The 17,295-nt window shown below is 34.8% G+C and overlaps 2 protein-coding genes and 1 pseudogene across 2 annotated transcripts; all 3 read right to left on the bottom strand.

The window, feature by feature from the left end:
- Positions 1 to 30: 30 nt before the first annotated feature.
- Positions 31 to 5,127, bottom strand: POLA2 (DNA polymerase alpha 2). Its single transcript, XM_007044934.3, has 16 exons — positions 4,970 to 5,127; positions 4,781 to 4,856; positions 4,455 to 4,586; positions 3,756 to 4,116; positions 3,571 to 3,666; positions 3,411 to 3,490; positions 2,876 to 2,951; positions 2,616 to 2,792; positions 2,116 to 2,220; positions 1,919 to 2,014; positions 1,741 to 1,833; positions 1,606 to 1,641; positions 1,444 to 1,485; positions 1,081 to 1,211; positions 835 to 961; positions 31 to 667 (listed from the first exon to the last, which is right to left on the bottom strand). The coding sequence occupies exons 1-16, from the start codon at positions 5,043 to 5,045 to the stop codon at positions 506 to 508; spliced, it is 1,866 nt and encodes a 621-aa protein (XP_007044996.1). The 5' UTR covers positions 5,046 to 5,127; the 3' UTR covers positions 31 to 505.
- A 1,777-nt stretch (positions 5,128 to 6,904) lies between these two features.
- LOC18609694 (lysine histidine transporter 2-like) lies at positions 6,905 to 9,269 on the bottom strand (annotated as a pseudogene).
- A 3,516-nt stretch (positions 9,270 to 12,785) lies between these two features.
- LOC18609693 (uncharacterized) lies at positions 12,786 to 16,781 on the bottom strand. The gene is made up of 2 exons (XM_018115984.2): positions 15,405 to 16,781; positions 12,786 to 14,382 (listed from the first exon to the last, which is right to left on the bottom strand). Exons 1-2 carry the CDS (start codon positions 16,110 to 16,112, stop codon positions 13,078 to 13,080), a joined length of 2,013 nt encoding a protein of 670 aa, XP_017971473.1. The 5' UTR covers positions 16,113 to 16,781; the 3' UTR covers positions 12,786 to 13,077.
- Between the last annotated feature and the right edge of the window lie 514 nt (positions 16,782 to 17,295).

The following is a 17,295-nucleotide window of genomic DNA, read 5'->3' as shown; positions in this document are numbered from 1 at the left end:
CTGCATCTTGCTACTATTGGAAGCCTGTGATATAGAAATTGGCTGAAATTTTCGATTAATAGCACTTGATAGAGCCACTGGAGGTGTTGTTGGCTCTAATGAATTGTAGATAATTACACAAATAGAAGGCAAAATATGTACCAATGGCTCTCCATCTGGTTTGAACTAGCTAAAATACATGATGCAGTATGAGATAGATACAAGTGATGGTTACATCATAATACATGAACATACATAAAAAATGGCAGGGACATGTCATCCCATCTCTCTTTTTTTCTGTCTCGTTCTGCAGTTGATTTTATCTTAATGACAAATGCTGAAGCGCTCTATGATGCACATAGTACTTTTTGAACTCGGAACCGTTAATGCACGAACTTTGCCGCCTTTGCTTCCCTCGGACATTTGATTCCTCCCATGTGGTGGACCAAATACCATTTGTCCGCATCATCTTAGGAGGAACACCGCATGTTCAGGATATATATCTTGCATTAATAAAATTCAAGACTCATATACCAATAATTGAAGCATTCATCTTATCAGGACTCCCTTGGTATTTGAGCTCTACAAAGGTGCCTCCGCCTGCTCCCTTGGCCAGTCTTCCTGGGTTAATACAAATGCATTTCTTCGTTTGTTCTTTCCCTTCACTTGTTCCCCCCAGAGATAACACCTGCAACCAGAGAATATGCAGGACGCATGAGAATTACATCTTTTAATAAATTGAAGTACATTGCAACATTTGTAGCACCCTAGCCTCTAGCCCAGTACTAGCATATTGGAGCCATGTTTTCTTCTTGTTGCTGTTTGAAGTGAAATGCAGTTTGGCGTCGCACTAACCTTGACAAAGTATTTGATGTCTGAAGGTAAGATAAGAAGATCTGGAACTGAAGGGATATGAAGAGCTTCAGGAGCAAGTGAGGAATCCAATGGGACACCTTCTGCTGGTGGATACAGCGGATAAAAGCTGTTTCAGAAATATTAGTCAGAAAGTACATTTGATAGGTTAATAGGTCTTATAATTTGAAGCAGCTAATAAATTATAAAGTGAACGACTTTCCACAAAAATAACTTATTACAACATACCTGCGCTGGCTAAGAATATGGCTGGCAAGTCTACTCAAGCGATCACTAGGCGTTCCATCCATTGAATGTCGTGATATCTCCTCTCCACTAAGATGTTTGAGAATATCTACAGTGCAGCAACCAATCTTGACCTGAAACCCAAAATTATTATGGAATACTGATACATACTCTCACTCGAGTAAATAGGTTTAAAGTTTGAACCAGCTTAATTAGATATTATCTGCATGCTGTTGAACATCATCACCTATAAATTCACGTCGGTCATTATCAAGCACAAGCTTGACAAAGAGGTAAATATAGCAACAACATGGATAGAAGTTTCAGAGGTAAAATAGATATGTATAAATTCAGCCATTGCTTTACCTCATCTGCCTCAAAAATCCCTGGATTTGTGAGACTGGTTATCTGGATGATAATAAAGAAACAAGATCATGTTGTTAAATTATGGAAGCAAATTGTGGTATCGAGTAGAAACTCATCATTTAGTTCACCAGATGAACTGCTCTATTGATACATATTATGTACCTGATTAAGATTGTGTAGATCAAGATCAAAAGGAGGCTGCACAAAGTTCAAATACAAGTCTCAGCATTTACCCTATTTCAAAAAATACCAAATCAAGCAGAGAAATACTGTTCATTTCCTTTGGCAAAAGATTACCTGAGGGAAAACAAAGTCGTGATTAGCATCCCGAATAGATGGAATAAGAATCACGCGTGCATCAGATCCCATATATTCCACATAATCTTGCACCTGAAGGTACCAATGAGAAAACAGATGATTAAAGAGCGAAAGTGGTTTCTTTCCCAAATTGGAGTAGTTTTTGCTTTATAGATACCATTCTAAGAACCTCTGATCGAAATATTTCATCAAAACTCAGGTCAAAAGTTCCTTTCTTAATCTGTGGATGTTCAGAATCGATAAAAGGTCCTAACTGAAAATTATCAATAAGCCAACACAAAAAGTTCCCTGGTTAGTCAAAACACCAATATTCTTTAAAAGCACATTGGATTAAAAAACGCAGTGGGTTCACACCAGTATAAGCAACTGTGGACACTTTCTCGTTGCATAGGTGAGCAGTTCTTTCAGAGGCTCAAATAATAAGTTGTCTGTAGTAGTGAATGGGCCAGCAGCAATGATCTGTTCAAATATTTATCACATTCAAACATTCTGTTAAAAACAAAAAACAGAAATCTTAATAGAAGAGGAATGATCATTATAAAAGTCAAAATTTCCCCGATTGCAATGTGTCCAAAAATTAAAAACTAAAATTCAATTGGTGGTACTGGAAATTTATGATGAGATGCAATTAACAGAGTATTCTAAGACCTTTATCTGATACAGAAGATTATCCTACACACTATTGATATCTCTGTTGGCAAGGAGGAAGGATTTGTTGCCTTAATAGAAGAGGAATAATCATCATGAGAGAATTTAAAATTTACCCAATTGCATGTGTTCAAAAATTAAAAACCTAAGATTCAACTGGCAGTGCTCTAAGATCTTTATCTGATATAGAAGATTATCCTACACACCAGTGATATCTCTGTTGGCGTGGAGGAAAGATTTGTTGCCTGAATCTCCTCATTTAAAGCCTGCCTCTTTGCAGGAGGCAGATTCGTATCAGCAGCAATGGTCAAAGGAACAGAATCTACGATCTCTGATGCAATCAAACAATGCCCACTAGGGTTGTGACCCTCAATGCCTACCACCTGCATAAAAGAAATCTTTCCAGGCTGATCTGGGATTTTCCAACGCATCAAACAAGATCAACAATCTTTATAATGTTTATTACCTGCCCTGGAAAAATAGAAAAGTGGCTCAATTTATTTAATTCTAGTCGAACACGTTGCCCTCCAGAATGCTCAACACTGTCAAGTGGTAGGAGACTTAATCAAATATTTAACAACAAAAAAAGAAAGTTTGAACAGCACAGGATATATGCCACTTCCCGATAGTGAAAATGTCAAGAGTAGTCAGGTCCTCAGTTTCCTGGTGATGCACTAAAGTACAAACTAACTTATGCCAGAAAATGCTGAGTACCTAATCTTGGGTAACTCAATAAATCAAGAAATAGAAAACCTCTCAGTCCTGATTTAAGCTGGCCTCACACTGCTTGGTAAGAATAGTTCCATTCAAAATTTAATTATCTAGGCACACATGTTAAGATTCTTGACTATTTCTTTGTTATGTGGCTGAATCATCAATAACAAAAGCCACACTGATATTGACTGTGCTCACACAGTTAACATATGAAGAACACCTATTGGTTTCCTCTTAGTAGATTGATGAACATGATTACAATAAGTAGATGGCTCAGGGCATTTTACCTGCTTTGCAACAAGATGGACTTATCATTTAAATGACCCTCGTCATCACAGAAGATCATTCCAACCGCAAATATGCTCCTCTGAAGCAATAAGTTTCTTTAGATGCATGTAAAATATGAGACTATCTGAAAGATTAAAGACTGGTGAAGCAGAAAACTACCTGTGAAGCAACTGATGGATCCATTGGTTCTTGATAGAGGCCAGATGCAACAAGTGCAGCTGCATGCTTTCTAATGCGGTTTTCAAGGGCATTGAACTGTACCAACAATAAGCCATCTTGGAATACATATTTCAGATGTAAAAAAAAAAAAACAAATAATTTATGCCATAATAACTGTCAGATACCCCGTCTTCAATCCTGTCGTACATGAATCTGCAACCTGGTTCAGGTCCTGAGCTGTGGACAACCAATGAACATCTTTTTTGAGGTTGAATCCTCTTAATAACAGCATCCTCGAGATTCTCATGATCATGCATGCCATTCACAGTCTCTGATGTAGGAAGATTATCGATGTTGAATTTCACCACAAATTTATTACTTCGTGTCCCAAACGGTGTCACTTGTTTTGGTGTCCTCCTAGAGGAATAAATGTTACTATTTGTTTTTTGTGCAGAGTCATATAAATCTGAATGAAGTTTTTCAGATTTGTCTGTTGGAGTTCTAAGAATAACTTCTTTTGTATCTTCATCTTCAGCATCTAAAATCCTGGGCAAATCACATCCCATGAATTAAAAACAACATCTACATCTGAAACTCCAAAATATAATCCATAATGGAGCACTAGAAGCCTGGTTAAGCTCCACCAAAATTAAAGAATTATGCATTTAAACATCCATTAATGCCATATCAATTGTCCTAGGGGTTTCAAGCACAAGGAGACAAACAAAATTCTTATCCTCTTAAGATCCGTGCTTATCAGCATCTGCCCTTACAAGCAAGATAAGTAAGCAAATGCTTCCCCCCCAAAATAACTATGTACAATTACAAAATAAGCAAATGACCAGACTGTGAAAAAAACAAGATATAATACATAAAATGCTTACATGTCAACGTCTTTAAAAGAGTACATATACAGATCGGGCTCCTTTTTAACAACCGCCTCTACTTGTTCATTCTGCAGGTGCCCCGAAAACCCATCCATTTCTGCATCCTTTACAACTGATTCATCAAGTTGTCTGCACCAAAATTGAATTTTAATCGATTATTTCCACTCCTATAAACCTCAAAAAATCATCAAAAATTAAGCAAAGACAAAGAAACAGAAACCCATATAAGAAATTACTCTCAAAATCTCTCCCTACCCAATAGTACTAAAAAATAAAAGCGAAAAAAGGAAAGAAAAGAGGGATAGCAAAAGCAGTTAAATTACCGATTCAGGTAATAAACCTCCCAGCTTGAGACGAGATCGGAAGGCTTGAGACTGAAGTTTAGACAAAACATATGGCCTAATAAAAAAATAAAAGAAAAGAGTTGAAAGCTTTCTTTGGCATAAAATTATTCGAAAATAAGAGTGAGAGAGTAAGTGGAAAAATAGGAATTAAAAGAAAAAAAAGCTCACATTTCTTGAGTATCTCTTCTTCTTCGTCAAGAGTGAACCCGTTCTTCAAGAACTCTGCTTTGATCTCCTCTTCCATGGCTCCGTCCCTCTCTCTGTCGATTTCTGTCAATCTAGGGTTTCCCCTTTTGCTGATGCGAGAAATGGCGGGAACATTTTTGCTTTGGATAAATAAACGGCGAAGGGGCTTCGGCCTTTCGCGGGGTTTATGAGTTCAGGTTTATTTTTAGCCCCGTCCTTTTCCTTTATTAACAAGAATACCCTCGTAGATGGGCCTGTTTATTGCCCCATTAAGACGGTAGGCTCCGTCCGCGGGCACAGACATATTCTTCCCCGGAAGCCCTTTTTTATGGAAATTACCATTGAATAATGTCACGTAATGTTATTTTATCAATATGTTTTTAATTAATAAAACTATTCCTCATATATGTATTTTGATAAATTTCGTAACATTGCCAAAGTTTTCAAAATTATTTATAGTAATATAAAAATTCAAAATTCAAAAAACTATCATTACTAAATCAAAATTAAAAATGGTCAAAGTATCCAAATAGTCCCTGTATCTATATATTTTCGTCAATTTAGTCCATGTATTCAAAATTTAATAAATTTAATCTTTTGATTTTAGAAATTTGAATAATTTAGTTCCTTCCCCTTACATTGTCGATATTTATTGTTAGAGGTGATGACGTCAGCGTTAACATGGCAAATCAAGAAAATAAAATTTTCAAAAAAAATCTGGACCACAGATTAAACTAAACAAAAATGTATAGTACATAAATTAAATTAAACAAGATTGAACAAAAAAATATTTAAAAAATATAATATTTTGTATTAAAAAAGTCAATTAAATCACAATGTTGAATGAGATGATTTCTTGGCAAATTATTTTATCGTTAAAGTATTTAATGGGCTTATTTTTATTCTCATACTGTCATGCATATATTAAAAAAGTCAATTAAATCTTTTTATTTTTTTTTATAAATGGAAGATAAAATAATCTCATTTAAAAAATATCATATTTAATAAAAAAAGGAGAAATTTTAAGTGATAATGATTTTAATCATGATATTTATAAAAATAACTTTATAAAATCTTAATTTTTTTTATAAAAGGGAATTTAAACTTAATTTTTATAAATAAGATAAATTAAATATAATTAATGTACTTATTACCAAATCAAATAATCAAGTAAGAAAATATTTATATTTATTTCTTAATACCAAATATTTTAGATTTAAACATTTGACTTATTAATGAGTATATGTATTATCTACTTAATGATTTGTATTTTTAATTTTTTTTGTTTAATTTAGTTTCTAAACATCTCAATGTTATTCAATTTAATCCATATATTATATATTTTTGTTTAATCTAATTCCTATAACGTGGTTCAAATTTTTTTTTTAATATTTTTTCTTGAATTATCATGTCAACATTATCACATTCTCATGTTAGTATCATGTGATATTGTCATATCACTATGTCTATTGGCACGTTTCACGTCAGCATGTCAGAGTGATGTGATATTGTCACGTCAATAAATCTATCATGTCAATGTTGATATTATCATCTCTAACTAAAAATATTAATGGTGTTGATGTCATTATCTCTAACGAAAAATATTAATAACGTAAGGTGAGAGATTAAATTATTTCAATTCTCAAAATTGAAGAACTAAATTGATCAGATTTTGAAAATAAAGGCTAAATTGATGAAAACATATGAATACAAAGACTATTTGGATACTTTTACTAATTAAAAATTAAGTATATTTAATAACTATTTGAATTTTCACAAAAATGTAAATAATTTAAATAAGTTGACGAGTCGAAAATGTGAATGCCAAGGGGAGATGAAGATGATCGCGTTTGTCTGACAAAATTCTGCAGCATGTGTCCTGACATCTGATCTGATGATAAAACTTTGGTGCAGATAAACTGTAAAGTGACAAAGTTTTCTACCAAGTGCCGTATGAATCATCATCACCGTTTAATGACTTGGAAAACGCAGGTCTATTAATTCTATCCCTGTGACAACCGGGATTGAATCACGAGAAGAACTTGTAGTCTTTGGCTGAGATGATGATTGACCTTAGCCCTCCGATGGGTGATAGAATCATTAGCAGAATACCAAGAACAATGCATATCTGAAAAGTCATTAATTCATGAAAACGAACCAGCTTAAGTGTCAGGATTGGAAATTGATTAAATTTGTTCGTTTAAAGACACTGCCCAGGCTACTTACACAGTTTATTATCCAGCTTAAGCTGAATCTCTTGGGTTTGCAAATGATAAGCCAGATGATGCAGGGGAGCTGCAAAGCAAGACAGTTATACAGATTTAGAAATATACTACTGGGTATTGTGTGTGCTAGAAAGTAACAATATGAGCGAGTAAGAAATAGTTACATAATATGTTGTTGGTGCAAATGCAAATCCTCCGAAGAAGCTGAGAAGACCTCCAAAAAAGGGGAAGCATATCCCAACTAACATTGTCAATGCTGCAACAAAGGAAGATTAGAATTTTTAAACATGAAGCTACGGTAAAATTCAGATATTGCTTATTAGGAGAAATGGATGGTAGGGACTATTTACCAACATATATAGTGCGACTAATGAAGCGAAGCCTTAAACAAGGTGTGAAATGCAATTTCTTCACCAAAGCACTCTCTATCATGTCAAACACTCGCATTGCATATACCTGCAGTTTATCAGGTCGAACGGAAATTCGGGGTCAGCCAAATTGACGTGTTACATCAATTAGAGGTCAAAAAGATGGAGATATTTGATGGTGGAGTAAGCATCAAATTCTACCTGATAGCCACCAATGACATGGACTACGACAAACATGTTAGCTGCAGCAACAAGCCAGGTAGGTTTCTCCAAGGTGATGAGGATGTTGTCATCGACCACGTTTCCGAACACCCAGTAACCTATGAAAGCAACAGGGAAGTAGCAGAATGCCACAATGAGATATGCAACAACGACACCCTTCCACATTGCAATCTTGGAAGGTTTTTCAGGAGTAGAAGGAATTGTTGCCTGGATCTCCAAAACCACATTATGACCAGCATAGGCAAAAGCTACGTCACCCATTGCTGCAAGGAAGTTAAACACTTCCCGGGCCTGGTTGAAGCCTTGTATGAGTAGTCCACATTTGGTTGAACACCCTTTCCAACAGATGCTCCCCAAGCAATGATTGAGTAACTGTATAAAACAAGAAACAAACGTATCAATTGATGAAAAAAAAAATAGTGACAACTGATTGAAAATGACAATAACGTATCGAGTGATGTTAACTTACGCCAATGACATGACTGCCGCAGCAAGTGAGACACCAGATATAGAGTTAAAGTTGGGGAGATAGGAGAGAACAAACTGGACAGAAGCGAAAATCATAATGAAATATGTGAGCTTGATTTCTTTGCAGTTGGAGCATGGACCTTCTTCAGCGATTGTCCTCCAGTGACCATATAGATAATATTGGTACCAACTTCTACAGTTAATTGTTGGGGTACGATGATCCAGAGCCCAAGCTTTTCACCAAATGCATGCTGACCTAGCTCATGGTACCTGTCGAAACGCTTACCAGGGACGATCTCGTGCATTTCAACCATTTGCCAAAGGGTGTATAAGGTGATCACCCATGACATAACCACCATAACAACCCCAGGACCCCTGTAATTCATGCAAATCAAAAAATAGCTTCAAAATCTTAGTCTCATACGACGAAATTGCACTGCAGGTGTTAAGAACAACGGATATTTTATTTTCGGCTAAAATTTAATGTAAAAATTACTGATTCAGGAAGTACTAATAGTGGATACACTAAAATAACCTTATAGGTTGAAGACCAAAATCAGCAATGCTGGAAAAGCTAGAAGCTTTTTCAATGTTTCTTTTGCTCTGGAAAGCATCATGAACCCGACATTTCCGATAGAAAAATGGAAGTAATTAAAAACACTATGGTTACAGTCGAAGGACATGGATTTATTCAACCTGGAACTATACCACAATATAAAACCAGTGGCATAAGGTAGATAACCTAAGATATCACACTGGGTGGAGTGGAGGAAGTCTCTCAGTGTTATAAGGACAGGGCACCAGAAATATATATGTATCAAGCTGATCAAAACACTCATGTTTAATTATACTGTAGACTGTAGGGACCTTGTAGATTTATGTTCAAAAATCAAAACCCTTAATAACAACAAAAGAAAAGAAAGAAACATGCCATCCAAGCTCTGACATGGCATATGGAAGGCTGAGAACACCAGCTTCAACCATGGCAGTGATGTTGTGGAAAGCTGAGAACCACCACTTCGCATTCCTGGCGGAAGTGATGGGAACCCAATCAGTGATGGCCTTCTCTCTGTCTCCTTCGTGGCTTTCTGACTGATCATACACCATCGTTTCTTTTTGTCTCCTCAATAAATTCCAAAATATGGGACCCCTAAAACAAATCTGAGTGGTGTTCAAGACAGTAACTATGCTATGTCAGTCGCTGAAGTAGCCAATACACCTGACAGTGGTGAATCAGGATTTTGATGAAAAATCAAAAATAAAAATCGAAAATAATATTTATAATTTAAACAATCATATTAAAAATTTAATATTTGATAATAATATAAAACAACTTAAACAAAAAAAGGTCATATAAAAATCATACAAATAAATCTTAAAAATTATTCAAAGAAATCAATTTTAATAATTTACTTAAAACAATTAACTAGTATAATCATAAATAATTTAATAATGATAATAATATCAATTTCTAGATAAACTTAACAACAAACAAAAATTAATAAATATAATAACAAAAATTTTGATGAAAGGCAATCTCTTAAAAAATATTAAGGACTATCAATAAACAATTTAATGGAGAAACAATTCTATAAAATTAATCACAAAAATTAAATACAATATTAATAAACAATTCAATGAGAAAGCAATCTCCGAATAAAAAATTTAATTGTTCACAATAATTCGAGCAAAAAAAAATGCACAACTAATTTGTAGGAAAACAATCAAGCAATCCCTAAATAAATAAGTAACAATTAACCTTAGGTGTTTAATCAAATTGCTTTCAACAATAAATAGCTAAGAAGGTAAATCCTAAATCAAAATCATCAAGTAAAAATTATTAAATAAAAAAATAATTTAAAGCTGAAAATGTTAAAAATAAAATAGGTAAATAAATCAATCTTACTGATTATCATGACATGAAAATTAAATTAATGCCAAAAGTTTTCTACACAGAGAATGCTGACAAGAAAAAGTGTAAAAAACGATTTTTTTTTTTGTTTCTACAATATTTGGTAAAATGAAAAGAGAGCAAGTGGTGGTTATGAGGTTTTGGATAAGTGAATTTTAAAAATAATTCTATTTCAATTGTTGTAGTTTCTTTGTTTGTTTGTAAATAAATGCAAAATTTTAATTCAATAATAACAATTGTTATCTAATATAAAAGTTAAAGATCTATCCCAGAGAAGATTAAGATACGCATTTTATAAAATCAGTTCAAACCCATTAATTACAATAATGCTTATTAACACATTACAATTGACCTCTGTACAGAAAATAATTATCAATGAGATTCCTTTCATTGTAATAAGTTATTTCACCGTACCATATTCCTCATAGGCTTTATAAATAAATTAATTTCTATTGTCACATCAAACCCATTAATACCAATTCTTGATTTTCATTATTGTTAGACTTTGAAAAATATTTTTCTTCAAAAATATTAATATATAATATTAATATAAATAAAATAAGTTTAAATCACTTTTGGAAAACATACTAATTGGATTTCTTGAGTCTAACAATTATATGAAAATCGCTTGAATATTTTTCTCAATAAAAAATGGTGAATCTTTTGTTGAACATCCAATGAAACTTATTTAACATGTGCATAACCCAATGTATTAGGGCATAGCCTTTAAATTTAGCATCACCTGTTAGCAACATTAAAGTCATATAGATATTAAATAAATTATATTGACCTATCAAGTTTAAAGACAATTAATAAATGGTCAAAATATCCACTAAGTCTTTGTACTCATGCATTTTATTCAATTTAGTCTCTATATTCAAATTCAAAATAATCTAGTCCCTTAATTTTAAAAATTATTTTAATTTAATCTCTCCCTTTAATCGCATCCAATTTTAACATTGAAAGGGATAACGTTAGTACTGATGTGGTATATTTTGATGATGTGATACCAACATGATGACGTGACATGCCACGTGGCACCAATGTGATGACGAAGTAGTGCCACAAGGCACTACATAGTGATAAGGCATTAACATGCTAACATGTCAGTGCCATGTGACAGATTAAAAAAATTTTAAAAAAAATTGTGTCACGATTAAATTGAAAAAAAATATTTGAAAAATACAAATATTTATGTAGATGATAGATATACTTATTATTAAGTCAAATATTTAAGTGTAAAAGATTTATGGTCTTAATATATATATATATAAATATTTTCTTACTTGATTATTTGATTCTAAAATATGTACATTAATTTATCTTCTTTGCAAAAATTAAGTTTGAATTCTTCTTTTATGAAAAAAATTTCATAGCTAAAGCCAAATTTAGATGAACAATTTGTATTATATTGAAATAAAAAAATATAAAATGACTAAGTAACTTTTTTTTTGCTATTTATAATAATATAAAAATTTAAAATTTATTTGACTAGTTTTTAATTTTAGCTTAACTCAAATTAGTAAAATAGGTTGATTAATTTAAATATGTCATATTAGAGCCATGTCAATGCTGATGTCATTATCCTTAACGGTAAATTTGGATGTTATTAGAGGGAGAGACTGAATTTAAATAATTTTCAAAATTAAGTGATTAAATTATTTTGATTTCGAGTACAAGGATTAAATTGAATAAAATACATGAGTACATGGGCTTGGTGGGTATTTTGATCATTGATAAATTGTGACAGTCGTATATGGTGCTCTTTAATTAGATCTTGTTCAATGTATATATTTCATACTCTGTACCTATTTGTTTGCTTTAAAGTCAATACCCCAATGCTAGAGTTAAAACATTCTATCCTTTTTGATAGAGTCATTACAAGTGTAGGCTTTAAATAGTTTGTCACATTTAACCTAGAACAATTTTAACCAATTTTAATCAACAAAAAGCTGAAGAACTATAACTCCCTACTGAATAGTTCATCAACTATTAGTATAGTTTTTCTACAATATTACCAAATAATTTATGATCATATCTTATATGTCATAAAGAAATAAAATATTTGTTAAAATATAATATATATGAAATCAATAATTGATATAATAATTTATTTATCTAATAAATAAATAATAAAATTAGTTTTTAAGGGTATCTGCCTAACAATTACGTTGTGCTCAAATGCCAGGAAACACTCAGAATAGAACAATGCTCAGTTGGCAATCTGCAGTCAATCCTTCAAGTGTCTCTGCCAGAGAAATTTCAAAACCCTTTGCAAGCATCGATTTCAGCAGAAGAGATACGATCAACAATGTTCTCTATGAAGAATGACAAGGAATCAGGGCCTGATGGCTTTACAGCGTACTTAAAAAAAGCTTGGAGCATAGTTTGGGCTGCTCTCTCTCATTTCTTCAACATTGGTGAGATGCTTTCAGTTCAACTGTCTCCTTTTTTTGTTTTCAGTGGGATAATCGTAGCTAATTTTGCTGCTTGCTTCCTGACATCTGCATGTTTGTCAAGTGGATTGCACCCTGGATCATGAACAAAAGTATAAATAACAGTTAATAGTCATAAGCAGATAGAAGCTTCATTTTCACTGGCAGTTTGTTTTCAGAAAAATGAAAAAGAATAATATTGTCTGGATTGTTTTCATGAAATTTAGAATCATCCAACTTCAACAACAAACTAAGATATGATACAACTTGGGATGTTTACAGATACTTCAAAAATCTGGTCTTTTTCAATGTATCCCTTTGATTTATTCAGATCTTCTATACATACTTTATGCACTCAAACACTGGAAATTGAAGAGTAAACGTAGGAAGCTCATTGAAAACTAGATTCCTAGGCTGTCAGTTGTCTTTCTCAAAACTGCAACCCTTCCATGAAGCTGCATCAAGCAACTAAAGAACCGACACTCTTAATGCTGCGGTCCAGCCGTGCGCAACTTCTACTATCTTCCACAGCCAGGCCTTGTGCTCCTAAACAGAAACACTGGTTCATCAGCCTCTTATCGAGTGAAGTTTGCTTCGGATTCATTTGTGCTGTTTTACTGTTAAATGATGGATTTGAGCAAGGGAGTTGAGCAACACGAACACCCTTTTGTTCATCCACTGAAATAGGTGAGGCCACGGAAGACCCTGAGAAGGGACTTGGAGGTGATTTAAAAGGAGCAGCTAAATGTGGCACTGCCTGGATCACACCTTGAGTTAGCCCTGCTGTAAATTTCTTTCTGGTGGATCGGCTTGGAAGATCACTCCTCAGAGAAAATGTCCTTTTGTTTTTTGGAAGAGATAAAGGTTTAGAGTACTTTTCACGAAGCGGAATATGACTGTCACCCCAATTTCTACAAGTACTCATAAACTCCAGAGGATCATCATCTACTGATTCTGTGCTAGCAGCTTTTGTCTCCTTCTTCCTGGGCCACTGGAGAAAAAATCTTAGGCGCATTGCAGTATGATTTATGGAGCTTGACTTCTTATCATCTAATGAATCACTTAAGTTCAAGTCACTTAGTTCACTCAGGCATGAACTATATTCCACACTTGCTTGATCACAACCTGCATCATATGCATTTTCAGAGCCGGTGTACAAGAATATCTCTGCATCAGGAATTCTAAATGAAGTTCCTGGACTGCCACCAATTCCCTGCCCTCTTAGATGGGAAACAATGGCACTTCTTGCCACATTGTCCTGACAGTAGGAGATCCCTCCAGCTGCAATTAGTTCTTTGATTAAAATTTCAGAAGATGCTGATTTTGGCCGTCTCTGGAGGAGATCTAACGGGGTCATGCCATCACCATCACGGACATTCAAGTCAATAGATGGCACAGCCATGAGTAGTTCCACCAGATTAGATTGAACATTCTCACTTACAGCCATATGCAGAGCAGTTCTTCCATCCAAGTTTCTGGCATTGATGATATCTTGCATGTCCACAACCTCACCGCATACTAATTGTTTCATAAGCTCAATCTGGCGGTCTATTCTTCGGAAGCCTGGGGTTCTAAACGCAGCCACAGCCACATGAAGAAAAGTATCCCCATGATTGTTTTTCACATAGGCCAAACAGGGAGACGCATGAATCAGAAACTCCACAACCTTTAAATAACCCCGATAAGCTGCCACATGCAATGCAGTGTTCCCTTGATTATCTGGAGAGGCTACGATGTCAAACGATGCTAAAAGATCCTGCACTACCTGCATTGTAAAAGACAAGAAAAGATACATAACAATTTCTGAGAGCTAGAAGAAGATTGGTAAATACAGACGCTATAAAAGAAAGAGTTAATTTGGTTCATTAATAGGCAACGATGAAGAAAATATATTAGAACATACTAAAAAAAGAACACCTATATACAGTGTTTTAGTATTCAGAAAGGTACAAATCCCATCAATTGAAGGTATTTGAGAAAGGCTTGGAAACAATGCACATAATTTCTAGAAAACAATATTAAGGAGCTAGTTACAGTTGCAACCTCAAATAATTTAACTTCAAGATTGAAATATTTTAGTAGTAATAATTATGATATGAGCATACTTTAAAGCAGATAGGGAGCTCAGCACTACTGATACAGAGAACTAAACTAGGGACCTTCATGTTAAAGAACCTGCATATCCTGGGACTGGGACATACCTTTGAGAGATATCAAACTGTTTACAATGGGACATCCACACTTGACCAAAAACGAATTTTGGGCGCAAACTGCAAGTTGCCCTGATTTATACACTAATTATGTGCAAATGGATAGCAGCATGTCTGAATGATGCCGATGACTAATTTTTTTTGGGAAGGAAGTAGTGTTTACCATTCAGGACTTCTCTCTTTTAGCCTTTTTTAAAACCAACAAATCACACAAAAACATTATCTTAACTCTCACAAGATGCAGGCATTCATTTGAAATATAACAATCCCTGAAGACATGCACAACACCTAATCTTTTTTGTTCTTTCCATGGATCATCTTCTATCCATCACGCAGAATCAATTTATGCAAAGGAATGCTGACTGCCAAATATACACCACTACTTAAGATTGTTGAATGATTATCCACTGCCTGGCGAGGTTAAGTAGATATAAATGCTTATAAAGACTAAAGAGGAACATTAGAGAAGTATGATTCAGCAATTGAACTTGAACTAAGAGAAATAAACGCTAAGATTTAGTGATTCAGCAATTGAACTTGAACTAAGAGAAATAAACGCTAAGATTTAGTGCCTTACCTCAACCTGCCCTCTTCCAGAGGCTGTATGCAAGATAGTAGACCCCTGCATATCTCTATAAACCAGTACATCACTACAATCCCCAAGAAGCTCCCTCAAAATCTCTAAACTCCCCCCTCTAGCCGCAGCATGAACCGCTCTATTCATCATTTCCCACTTGAAAGCCGAACGACTTTCACTCAATTCATCCTCCGCTTCTCCTTCACTGCTAAGGCAACTCCTGGACGACACAGCAAAATCAAGCAGCAGCCTGAAAACCTCAGAGCTCTTGCTCCTAGCCGCTGCGTAAAATATATCAGTGACACCGTACTCTCCTTCTCCAAATACAAGAAGAGGGTCTCTCTCTAACAGTTCCTTAACAAAATCCACGTCACCAGCTGAGGCAGCAGTGTACAACAGCCAGCCTCCATAGCCAGCTCTAATCAAGGAATTGTTACCTTTCTTGGTCTCACATTCTTGAAGAAGTCTTCTTGCAACAAGAGAGCGGCATTTGGCAACATCATGAAACTGAGCCTCATCGTCCCACACGGTTTCGAGACGGCGGATTCTGCGCAGAGAAGTGAGCTTGATGAGAAGATTGGTGTCAAGGTGGAGAAGCTCAATGACCAGATCGTAAAGGCCATTTGCAGATGCCCAATCAATAGGTAACGCATACCACCATTGGTCTCCAGTGCTCTCCCAGCGCAGAGGGAAGTAAGAAGGCGGCATTATAGTATTGGATTCACTACAAATATCAGCTCTTACAAGATTTCAGCGACGATCCAACAGAGTTATATATCTTGGAAAAGGCCAGATAACTCAAGGGCTCAAGTGGAAGTATAAGAAAAGTGAAAACTGATAAAAAACAAAAGAAGATAGCACAAGAAAACTTGGAAATGAAGATCAAGAATAAAAATAGAACCAGCAAGGTTGCGCGCTTCAGAGAGATTAAGAGTATAAAAGAAAGGAAATGAGAAAAAACAGAACTACCTAGTAAAAGTTCTGAAAAGACTAAAAGAGAGAGAGGCAGAAGGTTGAAGTTGGCAGTTGAAAGATGGCTTATCCATGACCACGATGACTCTACTTCTACCTCCAAGAACAGTTGAGTAGAGAATTAGGAGGAGAATACGAGGGCTATAGAGTCATCAGCCATGGTATAACTACTAAAGATGAAGCTGAACGTGTGAGGAAATAAAGAAGGTTCTTTAAAGGGAAAGTTATGGATTTCTTACAGATAAACATAAAAAGACCCAAGATACCAAACTACTCTACACAGTTTACAGATGAAAACAAACCAGAAAAAGGCCAATTGAAGCGTAGATTTTTGGTCAGGTTTTTATGGTGGAGAAAACAGTAGCCAGGAAAGTGCAAGGAAAAATGTTACTCAGATTCCTCTTGTCTTGTCCGTAAAAGCCCAGTGACCATATAAAGAGAAAAGCAATTTATGTAATTAGACTCAGTTGGGGAAATGGGAAGGGAGTGCCTTTTTGTTAAGGTGGCAGTTGGGTCCGCACATTGATGATTTCCCTGGGCTCCTTTTTAGTAAAAAAAGAAAGAGAGTGGCCTTTTAGTTTTAGGCTAATTGCAGGTCCCCCAATCAACCCCAATATACTTATTCTTTGCAATCAAGTCCTTTTTAGCTAAATCATTCTCCATTCATTAAGTTATATACCATGTCAATGTGGCTCCCCAAAAGCTGCTGACTGGGTGGTTATTAGGCCCTATTAAGCTGCTGTCTTCCTTAATTGTGAAACATTGCTACTGTTCTTTTGCCCTCTCTGGAACGCAAGGGTTGGGAATTGCTATATTTTTACTGCTTGAAGGTTGTAGTAGCTGATAAATCTTTACGGTCAGAATTGAGTATGGACCTAACGGTCTGGGTGTTTAGAATAGAGGGGAATCTGGCAACTGG

The sequence above is a fragment of the Theobroma cacao genome, chromosome 2, assembly GCF_053813885.1.
Source record: "Theobroma cacao isolate CCN51 chromosome 2, ASM5381388v1, whole genome shotgun sequence".
NCBI lineage: Eukaryota > Viridiplantae > Streptophyta > Magnoliopsida > Malvales > Malvaceae > Theobroma > Theobroma cacao.
This window is presented reverse-complemented; position numbering and strand designations above follow the sequence as displayed.

Excerpts from the sequence above, each read along its gene's own strand:
- POLA2 (XM_007044934.3), bottom strand. The coding sequence starts at position 5,045 with ATGGAAGAGGAGATCAAAGCAGAGTTCTTGAAGAACGGGTTCACTCTT. Across the intron at positions 1,834-1,918 it reads GATCAGAGGTTCTTAGAATG|GTGCAAGATTATGTGGAATA; the intron begins GTATCTATAAAG and ends TGGTACCTTCAG. Across the intron at positions 1,212-1,443 it reads GGATTTTTGAGGCAGATGAG|GTCAAGATTGGTTGCTGCAC; the intron begins GTAAAGCAATGG and ends TTTGGGTTTCAG.
- LOC18609693 (XM_018115984.2), bottom strand. The coding sequence starts at position 16,112 with ATGCCGCCTTCTTACTTCCCTCTGCGCTGGGAGAGCACTGGAGACCAA. Across the intron at positions 14,383-15,404 it reads CTGGAAGAGGGCAGGTTGAG|GTAGTGCAGGATCTTTTAGC; the intron begins GTAAGGCACTAA and ends TTTACAATGCAG.